The following is a 17,702-nucleotide window of genomic DNA, read 5'->3' as shown; positions in this document are numbered from 1 at the left end:
CTCGGCCACTTAGCTGGGTGACTTTGGGCAAGTCACTTCACTTCTCTGGGCCTCAGTTCCCTCATCTGTAAAATGGGGATGAAGACTGTGAGCCCCACGTGGGACGACCTGATTGTCTTGTATCTCCCCCAGCGCTTAGACCAGTGCTCTGCACAGAGTAAGCGCTTAACAAATACCAACATTATTACTCAGCCGCAGCCCCCCAGCTGCCAAGGGGTCGAGGCGGGATTCGAACCCGTGGCCTGCGGCTCCCCAGTCCGGGCCCCTGCCCCCGAGCCACGAGGTCGCCGGCGGGGGGGGGGGGGCGCGGCCCCGGGCGCGAGGAGCCGGGCGCGAGCGCGAGCGCGGCCCCGCCGGGGGGGGGGGGAGCGCGCGCGGAGGAGGAGGGCGCCCCCTGGCGGGCGGCGGCGGCGAGCCCTGTGCTAAGCGTGGGGTCGATACAGGGTCATGAGCTCGTCCCACGTGGGGCTCAGTCTTCATCCCCATTATCCAGAGGAGGTCACTGAGGCCCAGAGAAGTGAGTCCGTCAAAGGGCAGGGACGGGTTTCTGTTGCCGCTCTGTCCATTCCGAGCGGCCAGTCCAGCGCTCTGCCCCTAGTGAGCGCTCCATCCATACTATTGAATGAATGCATGAATGCATGCATGAATGAATGAATGAATGAGCAGGGACGGGTTTCTGTTGCCGCTCTGTCCATTCCGAGCGGCCAGTCCAGCGCTCTGCCCCTAGTGAGCGCTCCATCCATACTATTGAATGAATGGATGAATGAATGAATGACTTGCCCGCAGCCTCCCAGCTGCCAAGGGGCCTTGGCGGGATTCGAACCCGTGCGCGGCGGCTCCCCAGCCCGGGCCCCTGTCCCCGAGCCACGAGGGTCGCCGGCGCGGCCCCGGCGGGGGAGGGGGGGAGGAGCGCGCGCGGAGGAGGGCGCCCCCTGGCGGGCGGCGGCGGCGGCTCCGCTTCCTTCCCCCCCCGCGGCCGTTTGAAAGATGGAGGAGCGGGAGCGGGAGCGGGAGCGGGAGCGGGGGCGGCGGCGGGCGGGGAGCCCCTCCGGGCCGCGCCTCGACGTCAGCTCGGACCGCTTCGACCCGCTCCTCGCCCTCTACGCGCCGCGCCCGCCGCCCATCCCCTACCCCGACGCGCCCTGCTTCAACAACCTGGCGGAGTACGAGAGCTTCCTGCGGGGCCGGCGGGCGGGCCGGGCCGGGCGGGCGGAGGCCGGCAGGACCGGCTCCTCCGGCCCGGGCCGCCCGGCCGCCCGGCCGCCCCGCCCCGCCGACCCCGATCGTCTGCGGCGCCTGCGGCGGCTCGTGGTGACCCCGGAGCGGGCGGAGGGGAGCCGGGCCGCCCCCGCCCGCGGCAGGAAGGCACCGCGCAATGTCCTCACCAGGATGCCCCGTGCGTAGCGGGGCTCACGGCGGGCGGGAGGGAGGGCGGGCCTCCTTTCCTCCTTCAATCGGCGGAGCGCTTGGAGTGGACGGTGCCTGAGGTCGTGCTTCTTGAGCCATTACTAGGTGCAGAGCACTGGACGGAGCGCTTGGAGTGGACGGTGCCTTCGATCGTGTTTTAGGTGCAGAGCACTGAGCTGAGCGCTTGGAGTGGACGGTGCCTGAGGTCGTGTTTTAGGTGCAGAGCACTGGACGGAGCGCTTGGAGTGGACGGTGCCTTCGATCGTGTTTCTTGAGCGCTTACTAGGTGCAGAGCACTGGACGGAGCGCTTGGAGTGGACGGTGCCTTCGATCGTGTTTTAGGTGCAGAGCACTGAGCTGAGCGCTTGGAGTGGACGGTGCCTTCGATCGTGCTTCTTGAGCCATTACTAGGTGCAGAGCACTGGACGGAGCGCTTGGAGTGGACGGTGCCTGAGGCCGTGTTTTAGGTGCAGAGCACTGAGCTGAGCGCTTGGAGTGGACGGTGCCTGAGGTCGTGTTTCAGGTGCAGAGCACTGAGCTGAGCGCTTGGAGTGGACGGTGCCTGAGGTCGTGTTTTAGGTGCAGAGCACTGAGCTGAGCGCTTGGAGTGGACGGTGCCTGAGGTCGTGTTTCAGGTGCAGAGCACTGAGCTGAGCGCTTGGAGTGGACGGTGCCTTCGATCGTGCTTCTTGAGCGATTACTAGGTGCAGAGCACTGGACTGAGCGCTTGGAGTGGACGGTGCCTTCGATTGTATTTTATGTGCAGAGCACTGCGATGAGCGTTTGGAGTGTATGGTTCATTCGATCGCTATTTCTTGAGCTATCACTATGGGCAGACCACTGGACTGAGCGCTTGGAGTGTATGGTTCATTTGATCCTATTTCTTGAGCTATCACCATGGGCAGAGCACTGGACTGAGAGCTTGGAGCGTCTCGTTCCTTTGATCGTATTTTATGTGCAGAGCACTGCACTGAGCGCTTGGAGTGTGCGGTTCATTCGATAGCATCTCTTGAGCGCTCACTATGTGCGGAGCACTGGACGGAGCGCTTAGAGTGTACAGTTCATTCGATCGTATCTCTTGAGCGTTCACTAGGTGCGGAGCACTGGACTGAGCGCTCGGAGTGTACGGTTCATTCGACCGTATCTCTTGAGCGCTCACTAGGTGCGGAGCACTGGACTGAGCGCTTGGAGTGTACGGTTCATTCGATCGTATCTCTTGAGCCATCACTAGGTGCAGAGCAACAACAACGTTGGTATTTGTTAAGCGCTTACTATGTGCGGAGCACTGTTCTAAGCGCTAGGGTAGATACAGGGTCTTCAGGTTGTCCCACGTGAGGCTCACAGTCTAAATGCCCATTTTACCGATGAGGGAACTGAGGCACAGAGAAGTTAAGTGACTTGCCCACAGTCACACAGCTGACAAGTGGCAGAGGCGCACTGGACTGAGCCCTTGGAGTGTACGGATCATTCGATCGTATTTCTTGAGCGCTTACTGTGTGCAGAGCACTGGACTGAGCGCTTGGAACGGACAGTTGGGAAACAGATAGAGACCATCCCTGCCTAACGACGGGCTCCCAGTTTAAACGGGGGAGACACAGCAAAGCCAGAGAGAACGAAAGAAAAACAACATCCTCAAGATAAATTCATTCATTCCAGCGTATTTATTGAGCGCTTACTAGGTGCAGAGCACTGGACTGAGCGCTTGGAATGGACAGTTCGGCAACAGAGAGAGACCATCCCTACCCATTGACTTAAGTCTAGACGGGGGAGACAGACGGACAAAAACAAGACGACTTAATCGCAATCAATAGAATGAAGGGGATGGGCACCTCATTAACAAAATAAATAGGGTTCTAAAATATATCCAAATGAGCACAGTGCTGAGGGGAAGGGAGAGGAGCAGAGGGAAAGGGGGCTTAGCTGAGGGGAGGTGAAGGGGGGCAGAGAGGGAGCAGAGGGAAAAGGGGAAGCGCAGTCTGGGAAGGCCTCTTGGAGGAGGTGAGCTCTAACAATGATGGCGTTTGTTAAGCGCTCACTATGTGCCGAGCACCGTTCTAAGCGCCGGGGAGGATCCCAGGTCATCAGGTGGTCCCACGTGGGGCTCACCGTCTTCGCCCCCATTTGACAGATGGGGGACCTGAGGCACCGAGAAGTGAGAGGGTGGGCCGGGGGGCGGGACGTCTCGGGGGAAAGGGGGTTCCTCCGCCACCGTACCTCCCTTTATAATAACGATGGCATTTGTTAAGTGCTTACAATAATAATGTTGGTATTTGTTAGGCCCTTACTATGTGCGGAGCACTGTTCTGAGCGCCGGGGGAGATATAGGGTAATCGGGTTGTCCCACGTGAGGCTCACGGTTAATCCCCATTTGACAGATGAGGTGACTGAGGCCCAGAGAAGTGAAGTGACTTGCCCACGGTCACACAGCTGATGAGTGGCAGTGTTGTGATCCGAACCCGTGACCTCAGACTCCCAAGCCCGGGCTCTTGCCACTGAGCCACGCTGCTTCTCTAACGTGCCGAGCACTGTACTAAGCGCTGGGGACGATCCAAGGTCATCAGGTGGGCCCCACTTGGGGCTCACCGTCTTCACCCCCATTTGACAGATGGGGGAACTGAGGCTCCGAGAGGTGAAGTGGGGCGGGGGGCACCGCCTGGGAACCCGTCATGGGGCAGGGATGGCCTCTCTCTGTGGCCCAGTTGCGCTGAGGTGAAAGCTAATAATAATTGTGGTATTTGTCAAGCGCTTACTCTGCGCCAAGCACTCTACTGAGCGCGGGAGTGGATGCCAGCAGATTGGGTTGGACCCACGTGGGGCGCACAGTCTCAATCCCCATTTTACAGAGGAGGGAACTGAGGCCCAGAGAAGTGATGCGGCTTGACCAAGGTCACGCAGCAGACACAGTGCGGATCCGGGATCAGAACCCATTCCGAACGCTTAGGACAGTGCTCCGCGCCCAGTAAGCGCTCATTAAATACGATGGGATGAATTTGAGAAGCAGCGTGGCTCAGGGGCCAGAGCCCGGGCTTGGGAGTCGGAGGACGTGGGTTCCAATCCCCCCTCCGTCCCTCGCCCGCCGGGTGACCTGGGGCAAATCGCGTGTCCTCCTCCCCTCCTCAGTTACCTCACCCGGAAAATGGGGGTCGTGAGCCTCCGGGGGAGGGGGGAAGCAACCTCATCAACTTGTATCTACCCTCAGCGCTTAGAACAGTGCTCGGCACGTAGTGAGCGCTTAACGAGCGCCGTCGTTCTTGTTATTCCTGTCCCCTCTATGGAGGGCTTACGGGGGTGCTGTACTGAGCGCTTGGGAAGGACAGTACTACTGCGACAAGCAGGCACGTTCTCTTGCCCACAACGAGCTGGCTCTTCCCCCTTCCCCTCCCCACAGCACTGTGCATCTCTGTATATATTATTTACTACTCGATTTTGTTAATGATGCGTATCTATCTATGATTCGATTTATCTTGATGATCTTGACGCCAGACTACTTGTTTTGCTCTTCGCCCACCCTCCCCGTTTAGACTGTGAGCCCCTTATTGGGCAGGGATGGTCTCTGTCTGGTGCCGGATCGGACGTTCCAAGCGCTTAGTACAGTGCTCTGCACACAGTAAGCGCTCAATAAATGCAATTGAATGAATGAAATGAATGAGAGGGAGGGGGTGCCCCCCGTCTGGGGGTCAAAGGGAGCGAGCGGGGTGAGACCTCAGTGGACCGCACAAAGGACTGCCAGGGTTAGTGAACAGAGCACAGATCTGAGAGTCAGAAGGTCATGGGTTCTAATCCCGGCCCCGTCGTGTGCCTGCTGCGTGACCTTGGGCAACGCGCATCACTTCTCTCGGCCTCAGATCCCTCATCTGTAAAATGGGGATTGAGACTGTGAGTCCCACGTGGGTCCAACCCAATCTGCTGGTATCTACCCCAGCGCTTAGTAGAGTGCTTGGTACACAGTTAGCACTTAACAAATACCGCAATTATTATTAGCTCTCACTCAATACGACCGATTGGTTTCGAGTTGGAATAGGACGGGCTACCTCTGGTCCCATAGAGTCCCACGGGGCAGAGAGAGAGAGCCGTCGGGGCGTTTCAGGGAGCAAACATCCAAAGATAAATCCCCAGAATAAACGTGCGGGAAGGATATGGATGGATCACCTTGTATCCCCCAGCGCTTAGAACAGTGCTTTGCACATAGCAAGGGCTTAACCAATACCACCATTATTATTGTTGTTATTATCTCACGCAAAAGGAAGGAGCACGGAGCCAAACCCCTGCCGTTCGGCCGCCTGGTCAGAAATCCGTCCGGTGACCTACTTAGCCATCGACAGATAACTGGCCCGGAATCGCAGCCTAAATCATGAAATGATCAAGCGCTCGTTAAGTGCTAAAGCACTGCCTTTTGAACGAGCGGGTGTGCTGAAATGAGTGAACGGGTATTCACAGGTTCGTTTATCGAAAAAGAACATCTCCGCAGATGCAGCTTTTTCGTATGTCTTCTCCCGTGGTTTACGATGTTAGAGAACCCTTCTGTTGTCCAGCTCGCCTCCAGCAGTGCGTTGGCGTATCCGTGTTATTCCTAACGGAGAAAAGAAAAGAGTCTTTGTATTGTTTTATTCCAGACTCAAATGTAATCTTGCTAGGTTTTCTCATCCTAATAGTCTTTCCTTTGGGGTCCTTCTCGCACGTCTCGGTTTTGAACTTCCGCTAATAGGAGATAAGAGGTTTTCATTTGCCTATTTTAAAGGCGTTTGAACAGTGACAGTTGAATAATAACAACAACTTGAATTTGTAGAGCACTTCTATTCTTCCGAGCGCTTTCTCCTCAGTTATCTCATTTCAGACTAGATGAGATGACACAGAGGGCAAGCTCCGGTTCGACTTTTGTGATCATCTGCCGGGGAACTGAACTCAGCAAGAAACGGGTGGACATATTGCCCGCCTGGCACAGGTGTCCTTGCCTTGGCTCCGGCTGGGCTGCTTCCCCTACGTTTGAAAACGTAAAATGGATCACTGGCCCCCAAGATCTGGCTTCGTTATCCTCAGAGGTGGATTTTTTTCAGGGGAAAGAGAGATAAGTCAAGAACGTGGAGTACCACCTTGTCAGATCTTTAAATGCAAGTGAAAGTCACAGATGTGAAAGTTAAAATACCCCAGGCTGGGTTTGCCATTTTGCTGATTGGCTCACAAAGTCTACGTGGTGTGGGGTGCAGGGGAGTGATTCTAAAACAGCTGTTTCAGTCCTCCTTTTTCCTCTTGATTTTAAAGAAAAGATGGAGAAAGGCCACTCGAGCCCCTTACTCTTTGCCAAAAACAAACAAACCTCGGAGTTTTTATATGAAAGAGCAGTGGGGTGTGATGAAAGTATTTCGTATTTGAGGCAAGATTCAAGAGTTCCTTTTAAGTGCCAAGTGCTACTACAACTTCTACCTCCGCTTCCGCACCTTCTTCCCTAGTGTCTTCTTGGTTGTTTTTTTCTGGAATAGCCTCCTATATTACGTCTGCCAAGGCGTTTCCCTCTCATTCCAAAAAATCACTTCTTCACTGCTGCCTTGATCCCTCACGCTGGAGCAGTTGATGACGGACTTTTCCCGTTGAGAACAACAGACAGTACTTGGTTGAGATCAGGACCGAGAACCCATGTGGAGGAATTGATTGTGATACATCGGGGACGGAGTGGCTCGTGTGACACCACTCCCACTCCAGTTCCTACCGGTCAGGTTCCTGCCGGGACACGTGGTGCAAGGAGAGAGTAGTTGGGCAGGGGTTTGTGGGGGGGGTTTTGTGTGTGTGATGTGCACGACCCGTTTACGGTCCAAGTGACCGCAGCATAGTGCCAAAGCTATGCCGTGGTGCCACGGACCCGCGGGGGCGGTTGTCATGGAAGCCGCTGCAGACGTAGGTGAAGTTAGATGGGGATGCGAGAACCCGTCGATCAAAAACAAATCATAGGAAACAACAGACTCTGACATGCCGCAGAAATTTTGACAAGAGTCAGAAGTATGTCATTTGCTTTGTATCTTCAATTGCTTCACATAAATGTATAGAAGGCAGGGATCCTTTCTTGTATAGGCTGTGCCCAAGACGGCTAGCTTGCTTTGAGTGCTTAAGAAGAATTAAAGAATTAGTCGTAGAGTGTGCAAAGTGCTGTACTGAGCCCTGGAAGGAATGCGTGGATATTGTTTCCGACACAGTTCCTGGTCCACACAGGGCTGGTCAAGAGAGGATGGCAGACAGATGGAGTTCATAAAGGGAGCTCCCTTATCCCTTATGTGAAGGTTTGTGACCACCACTTGTGGCATGAGGTGGGCAGGCCCGGCAGGAATCCTGAAAGTCACCGGCAAATGTGGGCGGCAGGCGCCGTCGTGGCTACCGAGGCAACAGGCCGATGGGGGACAGTGGAACGGCCTACCGCCGGCTCTACGCCGCAGGCACTTGCAGCTACAGATGGGTCGTGCCGGTAAAATGTTGGCGTGCGTTTCTCGACGTGCAGCACCCCGGCCGCCTACGTGCTTGTTACGCTCTATGCCCCAACGGGGACGTGGCTAGTGGTGGGGAGTGTGGGTGGTGATGCACCAATCACTGTGATTACAGTCAATTTTTGGTGCAGGTTCTCGGTCAATCGTGAATCAGTTACCGGTACTCACTGAGCATTTACTTGGTGCAAAGCACTGCACCAGGATCCTTTTTTTTATGGCATTTGTTAGGCTCTTACTATCCGTCAAGCACTATTCAGAGTGCTGGGGTAGATTAAGATGATCAGGCTGGATTCAGTGTCTGTCCCACTTGGGGCTCACAGTCTAAGTAGGAGGGAGAATGGGTATTTAATCCCCATTTTTGCAGTTGAGGAAACCAGGGCACAGAGAGGTTAAGTGATTTGCTCAAAGTCATACAGCGGGCAAGTGGTGGAGCCGGATCAGTGCTTTATCCTCTAGGCCACATTTCTTCCCTCGGTAGACACGATCCTTTCCCACAAGGAGCTTACAGTCTACAGAAGGAGACACCCATTAAAATCAAGCCTTAATCAGCCTGCTGCTATCTGCTGTGCTCCTGAACCCCGAGGTCCTCCCCTTTGCAGGATCACAGGCACCCAGATGATGACGGGGAGAGAAGCTCAGCCCCAGTGCGGGGGTCACCTGAGACCGGGGAATGAGAAACAGACTCACAAGAGGCGACCAGAGGAAAAGGTGCAAAGAGGTTACCTCAGGCCACCCTTAAAACACTCTCCATTGATACCAATGCTTGGGTACTGGGGACCAGAGGTAGATCCTCAGCACCAGATGTGCCATTCTATAATCAGTCATTTAGGCCAAGCTTTTCGCTGCAGCGAAGGAGAAGTGTGCTAGGTGACCAGCGATTTTCAGGGCTAACCTTCAGGTCACCTTCAGCTGACTGTTCTGGTCTCTGAGCCACATAGAACTGAATGGATTCTTCAGGCCCAGTGCTTTACTTTGGTACGTTGGTTAAGAAATTAAGCCCTCTGAGAGACAGATGGTTTGTTCCTGTCTTGTTTAAAGATTCTGCTGCATTGAAATTTAGGTGCAGAGACTTCTTCAAGTCTATTAAGGGCTTACAGTGAGCAAAGGGCTGGCCTAAGAACTGGGAAGGATCCGCGGATATTGTTTCCGACCCGGTACCTGGTCCACGCGGGACTCAGAGGGAGGACGACAGACACGGGGCTCACAAAAGGGAAGCCAAAAATAGCAGAGTAAAAATGGAACAGAACCAGAAATGACAGCAGTGAAAGAAAACCCATCTATTTCCCATCTCCTCCTAGCTCCAGCCTGGGACACCTGGCTCAAATTGGCACAACCCTCCTAATGTTCTAAGTGTTGAGAAGACAGATTTCGTCTTGCTGCAGCTCCTGTGGAAGCAGGGGCTCGGCTTCTCGGCGTGGGTGGGAGCGTGGCGAGCTCAGGGGGGCGTCCAGCTCCCCCTCGGCTGCCGCGGGGGCCCCGGGGCTTGGCTCCCATAGAGGTGCGGTGAAGGCCCGGGAAGTCAGACCACCCTCCCTGGAATCTGGAGCTCTGGTGGAAGCGGAGCTTGGACCAGGTGGTCCGGTGCTTCTGCCCACCCTCTGCTCTCAAAACCGGCAAGAATTTTCCATTAGTGGGAAGCCGATCCACCTGCCAGGGCCTAAAAAGTTGATTCAAATGCTTGTTATAAAAAGCAAAATAGTTTCTCTGGTCAATTAACTGGGCCTACCCGGTGCTGGAAGTGAGCTGGAACGGCCAGAACTCAACTCTGGCATGGGAAAAACCCGCGGATAGGGTGTCTTGGGGTGAGAGGAGGGAGCGGCCGGGCCAAGGAGGAGCTCACTGGCCCACCTCCAACTCCTCCTGTCTGCCGTTTCTTTGGTTGCCAGCAATCCCAGCCCCACCTCTCCCACTTCGCACCCTTTCCCCCACCCCAAGTCTCTGGGCTGCGTGCCTGGCGGCTCCTTGGGTGTCTGACTGGCCGCCTGCCCCCGCCGAAAGGTCTGCCTCACCACCAGGGTGGTGAGAGCAGTGGGGTCCGCCGGTCTTCTACTTAGAAATTTTTCTCATTTTCGGAATTGACCCCCCTCCTGTTGTTTCTTCTGGCAGTACGTGGATATTATAGAAAGACACAAGACATGGAAGGGAGTGAAGAACATTGTTAACATCTGGAACGAGGCTGGGCGATGTAGTTCAGTGAAAGCTCAGTGTGTTGTAGGAGCCAGAGGGACACGCATGTAACTGGGATCATACTTCCCTTAATAAGCAGCCCCGTGCGAAGTCTGTCTTTTTCCTAAGCAAGCCACTTGTCCTGGGAAGGGGGTTGGGCATGACAACTACAAAACTGATGGCGTAGGAGGCTGTTTTGTATTGGTTTTTTTTCTGAACTACGTTACTCCGGCATGGAATGAGGCTCTTCCGGATCTGTTCGGGTGGGCTTGGCGGTTGGTTCCGAAGACGCACCCCATAACCTCGACTCCGTTTACGAGCTAGCCGTGGCTCTCCTTTCTCATTTCAGTGCACGAAGGCAGTCCGCTAGGTGAACTGCACCGCTGCATTCAAGAAGGAGTGAAGGTCAACGTGCACATCCGAACCTTCAAGGGATTGCGCGGTGTCTGTTCGGGCTTCTTGGTCGCATTTGACAAGTTCTGGAACATGGTACTTAAGCTTTTATTATATGACTTGAAAGCCTCATGGGCCGAGGGGACTGGACTTTCTAACTGACTTTGTACCGACATAACTTTTTCCAGAGTGGTGTTCAGAGCTGCACCTGAATTGCTTTCAAGTGGAGCCTGGAGTCTTGAGAAGATCTGGGATCTCTTAATCCTGATCGTTTCCTGTATCCCTAAACCCAGTTGCAGTCATTTTGGCTACAAAATACATTTGTTTCATTACACAATTTAGATATTTGATCTAAATTAGACTGTGAGCCCGTCATTGGGCAGGGATTGTCTCTATCTGTTGCCGAATTGTACATTCGAAGCACTTAGTACAGTGCTCTGCACATAGTAAGCGCTCAATAAATACTATTGAATGAATGAATAGTAAGCGCTCATTAAATACTATTGAATGAATATTTCCTGATGAAGTCTAAGAGAACGTTCTTCCCTCAGCCTAAAGGTTCTACAGAGTAGCACAGATAGATTCAGCAAAGGAAGAACAGTTGTGCGTATGCATTCCATGTGATGCTACTGTGCTTCACCACAACCTCTGCCTCAGCCTCATGGTACCTGACGCACAGGACTTGGTGCTTTTGCTTTTTGCAAATGTACAGTATTTAATATTATACAATAGCAGTGAGTGGCAAGAGCATCAAGCATTCTGCCAGTGGTGGTCAGAGCGATCACCTGGGAATTTGAATCCGTGGTTACTCTTACAGTTTTCCCCAAATACACGACGATCCTTCAGGAATGTAACTGTGGCATCCAACAGAAATGGATGCTCTCGTCTTTACTCTCCTCAGATCTTCCCCAGGCTCTGTTATTTCTTCCTCAGCAGTCCTGGCGGCCTTCCTTCTCGAGCTTCTTCCAGTGGGTCAGCTCACTCGTCTTTCTCTCCTATACAGAGTTGACAGCGGAATCCTGTTGTCAGTAAATCAGTCGTATTAACTGAGCACTTAGAGTGTGCAGAGCACTGTACCAAGCCCTGGGGAGAGAGCGCTATAAAAGGGTCGATATTTAAATGATCATGTTGTACTTAATTGATCGTGTCCTGGTGTTCCATGCCCACACCGAGAACTAATAATGAGAAAATCATTCGTGTCAGTGATAGGACATTGGCACCATTCTCTACCAGGCACAGCAACAGGATTTGGGAAGTGGAGAAGGAGAAGGAAGAGAGAGAGGAAGAAGAGCCCATTGCTCTGGAGTTTCAAAGGAGGCGTTTTGATGAAAACAATTTTTTGATGGTGTTCTCGTATTCAGGTTGTAGGCCAGAGACTTTCTGGGGGCGGGGGCGTTGAGGGGAATGCAGATAAAAGCTTCTGAAGGGAGTTGGATCGTGATCGCAAATGATTAAGAAATCATTAGCTTCTTTTTCAGCTGAGTTCGTCACCAGCGTTTTAATGTCATCTATTTTCAGTGTCCTGCCTGTGAGCAAGGTCACCTAGTGACTGCACAATGGTTTTTAATTGCGCTTTGAATTTTTCCATCTCCTCTGTCTTTCTAGGCTCTGACAGATGTGGATGAGACATATAGAAAACCTGTCCTGGGTAAAGCATACGACAGGGAGCCTCAACTGACGCTCACCAGGGTAAGGCAGTTTCTGTAGAGGTACTGAGGCCACCGTCTGCATGCTTTCACTCTCACCCTGGCTCAGCTCACTGAATCCGGGGCTGGGATTTCCCAGCATGAAAATCCCATACTTGGGAGCTAGGCCTGCTGTGAGGAAGAGCTGAACTTCTGCCCTCTTCTATAAGCTCAGAACAGCGAACTGCAGTGTCCAAGGCTAATCAAATACCTTCTGATTTCAGTGCTCCAGAGAAAAATACTTTTGGGCAGAGTTGTTTCTGCCCAGCCTCCTAAGACAAGGTGGCTTTTTTTCTTGGCCAGCTCTCTCTCTGGCAGCTCTTTGATGGATTGGAAAAGAGGAAAAAGGAAATAGCCCGTTGCTTTCCAATTCCTGTCAGTCTCAGCCCGACGACAAAGGGAAAGTTGGGTCTAGAGGATTCGAAAAGTGGCTTTGAAAGACAGACAGGTCTGTCTCCACGTTCCTCCCAGGAAGCAGTGTGGCTTAGTGGAAAGAGCATGGGCTTGGGAGTCAGAGGTCGTGGGTTTGAATTCTGGCTCCACCACTCGTCAGCTGTGTGACTTTGGGCAAGTCATTTAACTTCTCGGTGCCTCAGTTACCTCATCTGTAAAATGGGGACTAAGACCGTTAGCCCCAGGTGGGACAACCTGGTAACCTTGTATCTACCCCAGAGCTTAGAACAGTGCTTGGCACATGGTAAGCGCTTAACAGATACCATCATCATTATTATTACTATTGTTTCCTTTCAGCTGTTTGACAGATTGAAACTGCAAGATTCATCCCTAAAAAAGGAAGCGGATTCCAAGTCTGCAGTGGAGGACTCCACGCTGTCCAGATATTCCCAGACATCTACTTGGAAGGTGGCCTCTGTGTGGGGGAGAGGAGACAGCGAGAGTGGGAGCCAGAAGCGGTCCCGTTCGGCTTCCTCTTCGCTCCTGACATCCGGGAAAGAGGTTACCAAGTCCGAGCCGTCAGGCAGGACTACGCGGACCGAGGGCTCGAGCGCAGGGGGGACTAATTCCAGGGGCCGGTCCCGTAAGAAAAGGCAGAGGCCCAAAGTGGATTACCAGCAGGTGTTCACCCGGCACATTAACCAGATTTTTATCCGAGGCGAGAACGTCTTGCTTGTCCACCTCGCGCAGTGACCAGCTGAGGCACACACGGGTCTTTGTATTTAAGAATAAATAGCATGAGCTGTAGTTGTGGTTCTGTGCTCCCCAGCAGCCCAGGGAAACGCAAAGTTGAAACGATACCCTCTGATCTTGGCCGAAAGGAGGGAGGAGCTAAATTCAGTGCACTCTGACTCATCGGGCAGATCCTCTAAAGGGAAAGGGCAGCGGGGCACTCACTGGGGAAGAGCGGGAGGTTGCTCTGGTCAGAGGTAGCCGGGAGCCTATTCACTTAGATCTAAATTGGTTTCACCTGCATTTCTAAATACAGGCATTGAACACCAAGGGCAGATGATGCCCTGGTCCTGGTGGAAATGTTCGTAACTCCCATCACATGTTATAGGGTTAAAGGAAGAGATTCCCCCAGAGAACGCTTTTCTCGCCTCAAAGTAAGTGAACTACATCTTCAAGAAATTAATACCAGGAAGAGTGGCTTAAATTGGGGGCCTGCCATTTTTGGCTTTGCAGGTTTGCTCCTTACCGCTTTTTAAAATCTGTCCCTTCTTTAGAGGTTGCCCTGTATCCTGACCTCCGTCTGAAAGAACAATCCCGGAGAAGGAGGGTAGGGTTAGGTTCGGGCAGGCCTAGGGCAGCAAGCCACTATTTGTAACTGCCTGGCCGTGTCAGTGACCACGTCGTACCAAAAATGGCGGTGCCCAACCAGGCCCATCTCCACGAGGCCAGTGTCCGCAGGTGGACGACCGGCTGTTAATGTGAAGAGGTTGCGCTGTGACTTGGCATCGTCCTTTTTTTTGCTGTTTCTCTGAGCTACGCGCCATTGTGCCGCTGCATGAAATGGGTGGTGTGGCCTAGTACAGTGTGAGCTGTCTCGTGAGCTAGGTAGTGCCTCGCCGGAGGTCGCGTCTTTCGTGTCTGGCTTCTGTGAGCCACCGAGTCCAGCATGAGCTTGGTACGGTACATATCGAAATGCCTCAACTCCCCCTCCTGGATACGGGAACGTGGGGTGCCTTTCGTCATGGTCCTAACGTGAAACAGGGAAGCGGGTTCTTCTCTCACGTCAGGCCAGAGGGCCTAGTGCTCATTGCGAAGTGGAGCACGTTGCCTCAGAGGCACCCTTTAACCTGAGCTGGAAACACGGTGCGGGAACCTCATCAGTTATGAAACTTCCAGAAAATCTGTTACACTCCTTCCTACTTGAACAATTCTCTGCTCTTTAAATCACCCAGTGGAGACCAGGAGAGCTGGCTTCCCCCTCTCCCCCTTCAACGGCAAAAGGCAACTTGTTCAAAGTCAGAGTGAGGGATGGCTAACCCGTTCATTTGCCTGAACGGAAAAGTTTTCTCTGTTTTATAGCATCTTGGATGGATGTACGGCAAAATCCCTGAAAGGAGAGTAGGAGTGAGACCTCAGAGCTTGGTATAGAGAGTCTGGTCTCAATAGTAGGTGCTATCTCTGGTTCGGCCCCTGGATCACTACGTGACTGTAGACAAGTCAGTTAACCCTCTCGTGCCTCATTTTCCCCATCTGTCTTATGGGGAGGTGAAATACCTACCTCGGTGGAGTGAGGGTGGATGAAATAGGGGAAACTCTTTCAAAGTCAGTGCTGTATAATTGCCAGGCATCTTTTTACAGAGTCAACTTCCACAGCCTTTCAAGAGTTTACTGGCAGGTACTACATAATTAAGTCAGTATTTATCTTTAGGAATAAGATTTGCTACTCTTGTAATCAGAGATGCCACCTTTTCATTGTGAGCATGGGGGTGGCAAGGGTTTTAAGAAGGTTGGAGATGAGGAGGAGAGAGGCTTCAAAGAGCTAAGAAGTTTAAGCCACCATTTTGAGTCACTTTGACCCCTGTCCAAGGGGGTCGGATTCCCCCTCCCCCCACCCGCCCCCAGGGCCCCGGGGCACCAATCCAATTGGATTGTTTTTGTAATCTAGACAGTCAGGAAGGGCCTAATCATAAAGTTTCTGGCATATAGTTTCTGGGGAAAGGGGAAAATAAAGCCCCAGTAAAATGAAAATATTCCTAGACTTTGGTGGGTCACACATATGAGAGTATTAAACAGGGGCAGCCCTCAAAATCATTTTGGAAATCATTCTATTTTAAAAATCGTTAGGCTGTAAAAAATTCTATTCAGCCCGCTTTTCCAGTGCCATCCCTCTCTCTCCTCAGTAGGATGAGAAGACACGAATGTTTTGTCTTAGATTCATTCTGAGTTCTCACAAACACGTTCCCGGGAAAATATTTACACTCATACGCATGTCTGTAGGATTCTGCTGCTTAACTAGTTACAAATATGTTCATTTAAATTATTTTAGAATATGTATATTATGTAAGACTATATATCCTTCACTGTATGAACCTTGGGCTGGGCCTTGGACGCTGACTTTTGGAATGAATTTAATTCAATAAACATTTCATCTAGTGGAAAACTTAGATAGTTTTCTTTAAAAATGACCTTGTCGCGCTTTCATAAAAATCACTCTTTCTCCTCTCAATTATTGAAAATATTTCAAAGAGGAGAAACAAGCATTTCTCAGGGATTCATCTGCTGCTCCTCCTAAAGTATGTAATCCTCTTTGTTACGTCACAAAAGCCACGAAGGTGTCGGTTGTCAGATGTAAAAGATTTGATGGCAAAGAAGGAAGAATCATTGGCCCGTCAGTTTGGAAAGCATTAAGACAAACTATGCGTAATGGGTCTTTTGTGTGCCAGGAAAGCTACTTTCCAGGCTTCTCTAGGACACTGAGTTTGGGGATCATGCCATAAGGATAATGTATTTGTGGATTTTCCGACCAAGACTTTTAAAAATGACTAGGAGAATGAGTTAAAACAAAAAAAGTTTCTTAAGCTGAACCATCACTGTATCTGAAGAAGTCTTCCTGGGGATTGCACAACACTACTGGCTTTTAAAACCAGAAGTAAAAGGAGAGCTCTGACTTATATGTGCAAGAGTTCTCAATAGGTATCGTTCATGTAAATGGTTGGGGAGGACACTGTAATTGTCCCCTCCCCCGCTAAAAAATCAGTGTTCAAAGATAGAACTGATCTAGACTCAGGTGTGATATGGGGCTTGATTGGGGGGATTGTTAGTTCGATACTGACTTGCCCCCCAGGGATCAGGGATCGGTGCTGTCCCAAGCCCTCTGAAACAAAGGAAACTTCCTCATTCTTGCAGCTGCTCCCTTGGAGCAGGATCAATGGTGCCCTTCCGGTAAAACCTTAAAGTACTCATTTCCAGGGGGTTTCAGATGGTTCAACGATTCTCTCCGAGATAGGAAAAGGAAATCAACAAAATCCTTTTAGAGAGAAAAAAGTCTTGATCAGTTGTCCAATCTCTTAAACTTTAATCTCTTAAACTCTTAAAAATTCAGGTTTTCACAGTCCTACCTAAACAGGAAATGATATCCCGCTGGCTGCATTGAAAAACTTGGCAACTTTCTTCTCCTGCAGATCCATTTAGCAGTAGGATTTTGGCTGTGGAGTTCCTGTCAAAGTGTACTAAGGTTGGAGGAAGGAGAATTAAGACTCCTCTCTCTTGGGGTTTTACAAACCCTCTTCAGCACTTCTGTAAGGGCTCTTACTCTTGAATGATGGAAATGAAAGCTTTCTGCCAAGGAAGGAAAAATGGCGCAGGATGTATTGTATTAGCGACTAGCTTCATGGCCTAGGGGAGGAAATGAGCACACCTGAGAGTTTGTCAGTCTTGTATTCATTTAGAATGAAAAGTAGTTCGAACAGCTGGTATAAAGGCCTCATTGGATTTTTTTTTAAATTCCTCTGCAAAGATGGGAGCAGTCCCTCAGGAAAGATATGAAAGCTGCTCCAGCTCCTTTCTGCGATTGCTTCTGTTATTCACTGCTTTGGAGTAAAGTGTGACCACGTTCTGGTTTAGTCATCCTGTCAGATGTGTGAAAAAATGTCACACTTCTTTTTGAAGGGCATTATTAAGCCGGGACCGCCTCCCTGTAGTCCTAAGTGTGCCGAGACTTAGGGAAACTGGGTTGGAATCCATTAGCCAGTTGTCATGACAGTAAAGCGAGTCGTGGGTGATGTCTGGAAAAGTGAAATTTCCTCCATGCAGGTATCTGAAGACACCTAGTCTTCCGTCTGGCATCTCAGCCACCAGAGGCACTGTAGGGATTTTGCAATGTACTGACTTGTACTATGTTTGTCTTTAAAAGGCCAATTGTGATGTGAATGTAAGTACTTATATTTGCACTATCCCTCTACCAGCTAAAATACAAAAAAAAAAAGCAATGAATTGGAACCTTTAATGTAAATTGTGTCTAATATTTTAAATTGCCTAATATTTTCTAAGTTCTAAATGTCTGCTCTTTAAGGAGAAATTGCTTCTTTGAACCTAAATGTGCGTGTACAATGTTCTGCTTAATTAAAGTACTGTATATGAAGTCCTGGAACTGCAATAAATCTCACTTTAATATGTA

At 51.3% G+C, this 17,702-nt stretch overlaps 1 protein-coding gene across 1 annotated transcript in view; it reads left to right on the top strand.

The window, feature by feature from the left end:
* Positions 1 to 17,702, top strand: part of LSM11 (LSM11, U7 small nuclear RNA associated) — a 24,275-nt gene extending 6,573 nt beyond the window's left edge. Inside the window, exons 3-6 of the mRNA XM_039910173.1 lie at positions 1,016 to 1,396; positions 10,393 to 10,532; positions 12,042 to 12,125; positions 12,872 to 17,702. Of these exons, the coding sequence (XP_039766107.1) occupies positions 1,016 to 1,396; positions 10,393 to 10,532; positions 12,042 to 12,125; positions 12,872 to 13,267 (1,001 nt within the window). The 3' untranslated portion in view covers positions 13,268 to 17,702. The remainder of the gene's footprint in view (positions 1 to 1,015; positions 1,397 to 10,392; positions 10,533 to 12,041; positions 12,126 to 12,871) is intronic.

This window comes from Ornithorhynchus anatinus, chromosome X1, assembly GCF_004115215.2.
Source record: "Ornithorhynchus anatinus isolate Pmale09 chromosome X1, mOrnAna1.pri.v4, whole genome shotgun sequence".
Lineage (NCBI taxonomy): Eukaryota > Metazoa > Chordata > Mammalia > Monotremata > Ornithorhynchidae > Ornithorhynchus > Ornithorhynchus anatinus.
This window is presented reverse-complemented; position numbering and strand designations above follow the sequence as displayed.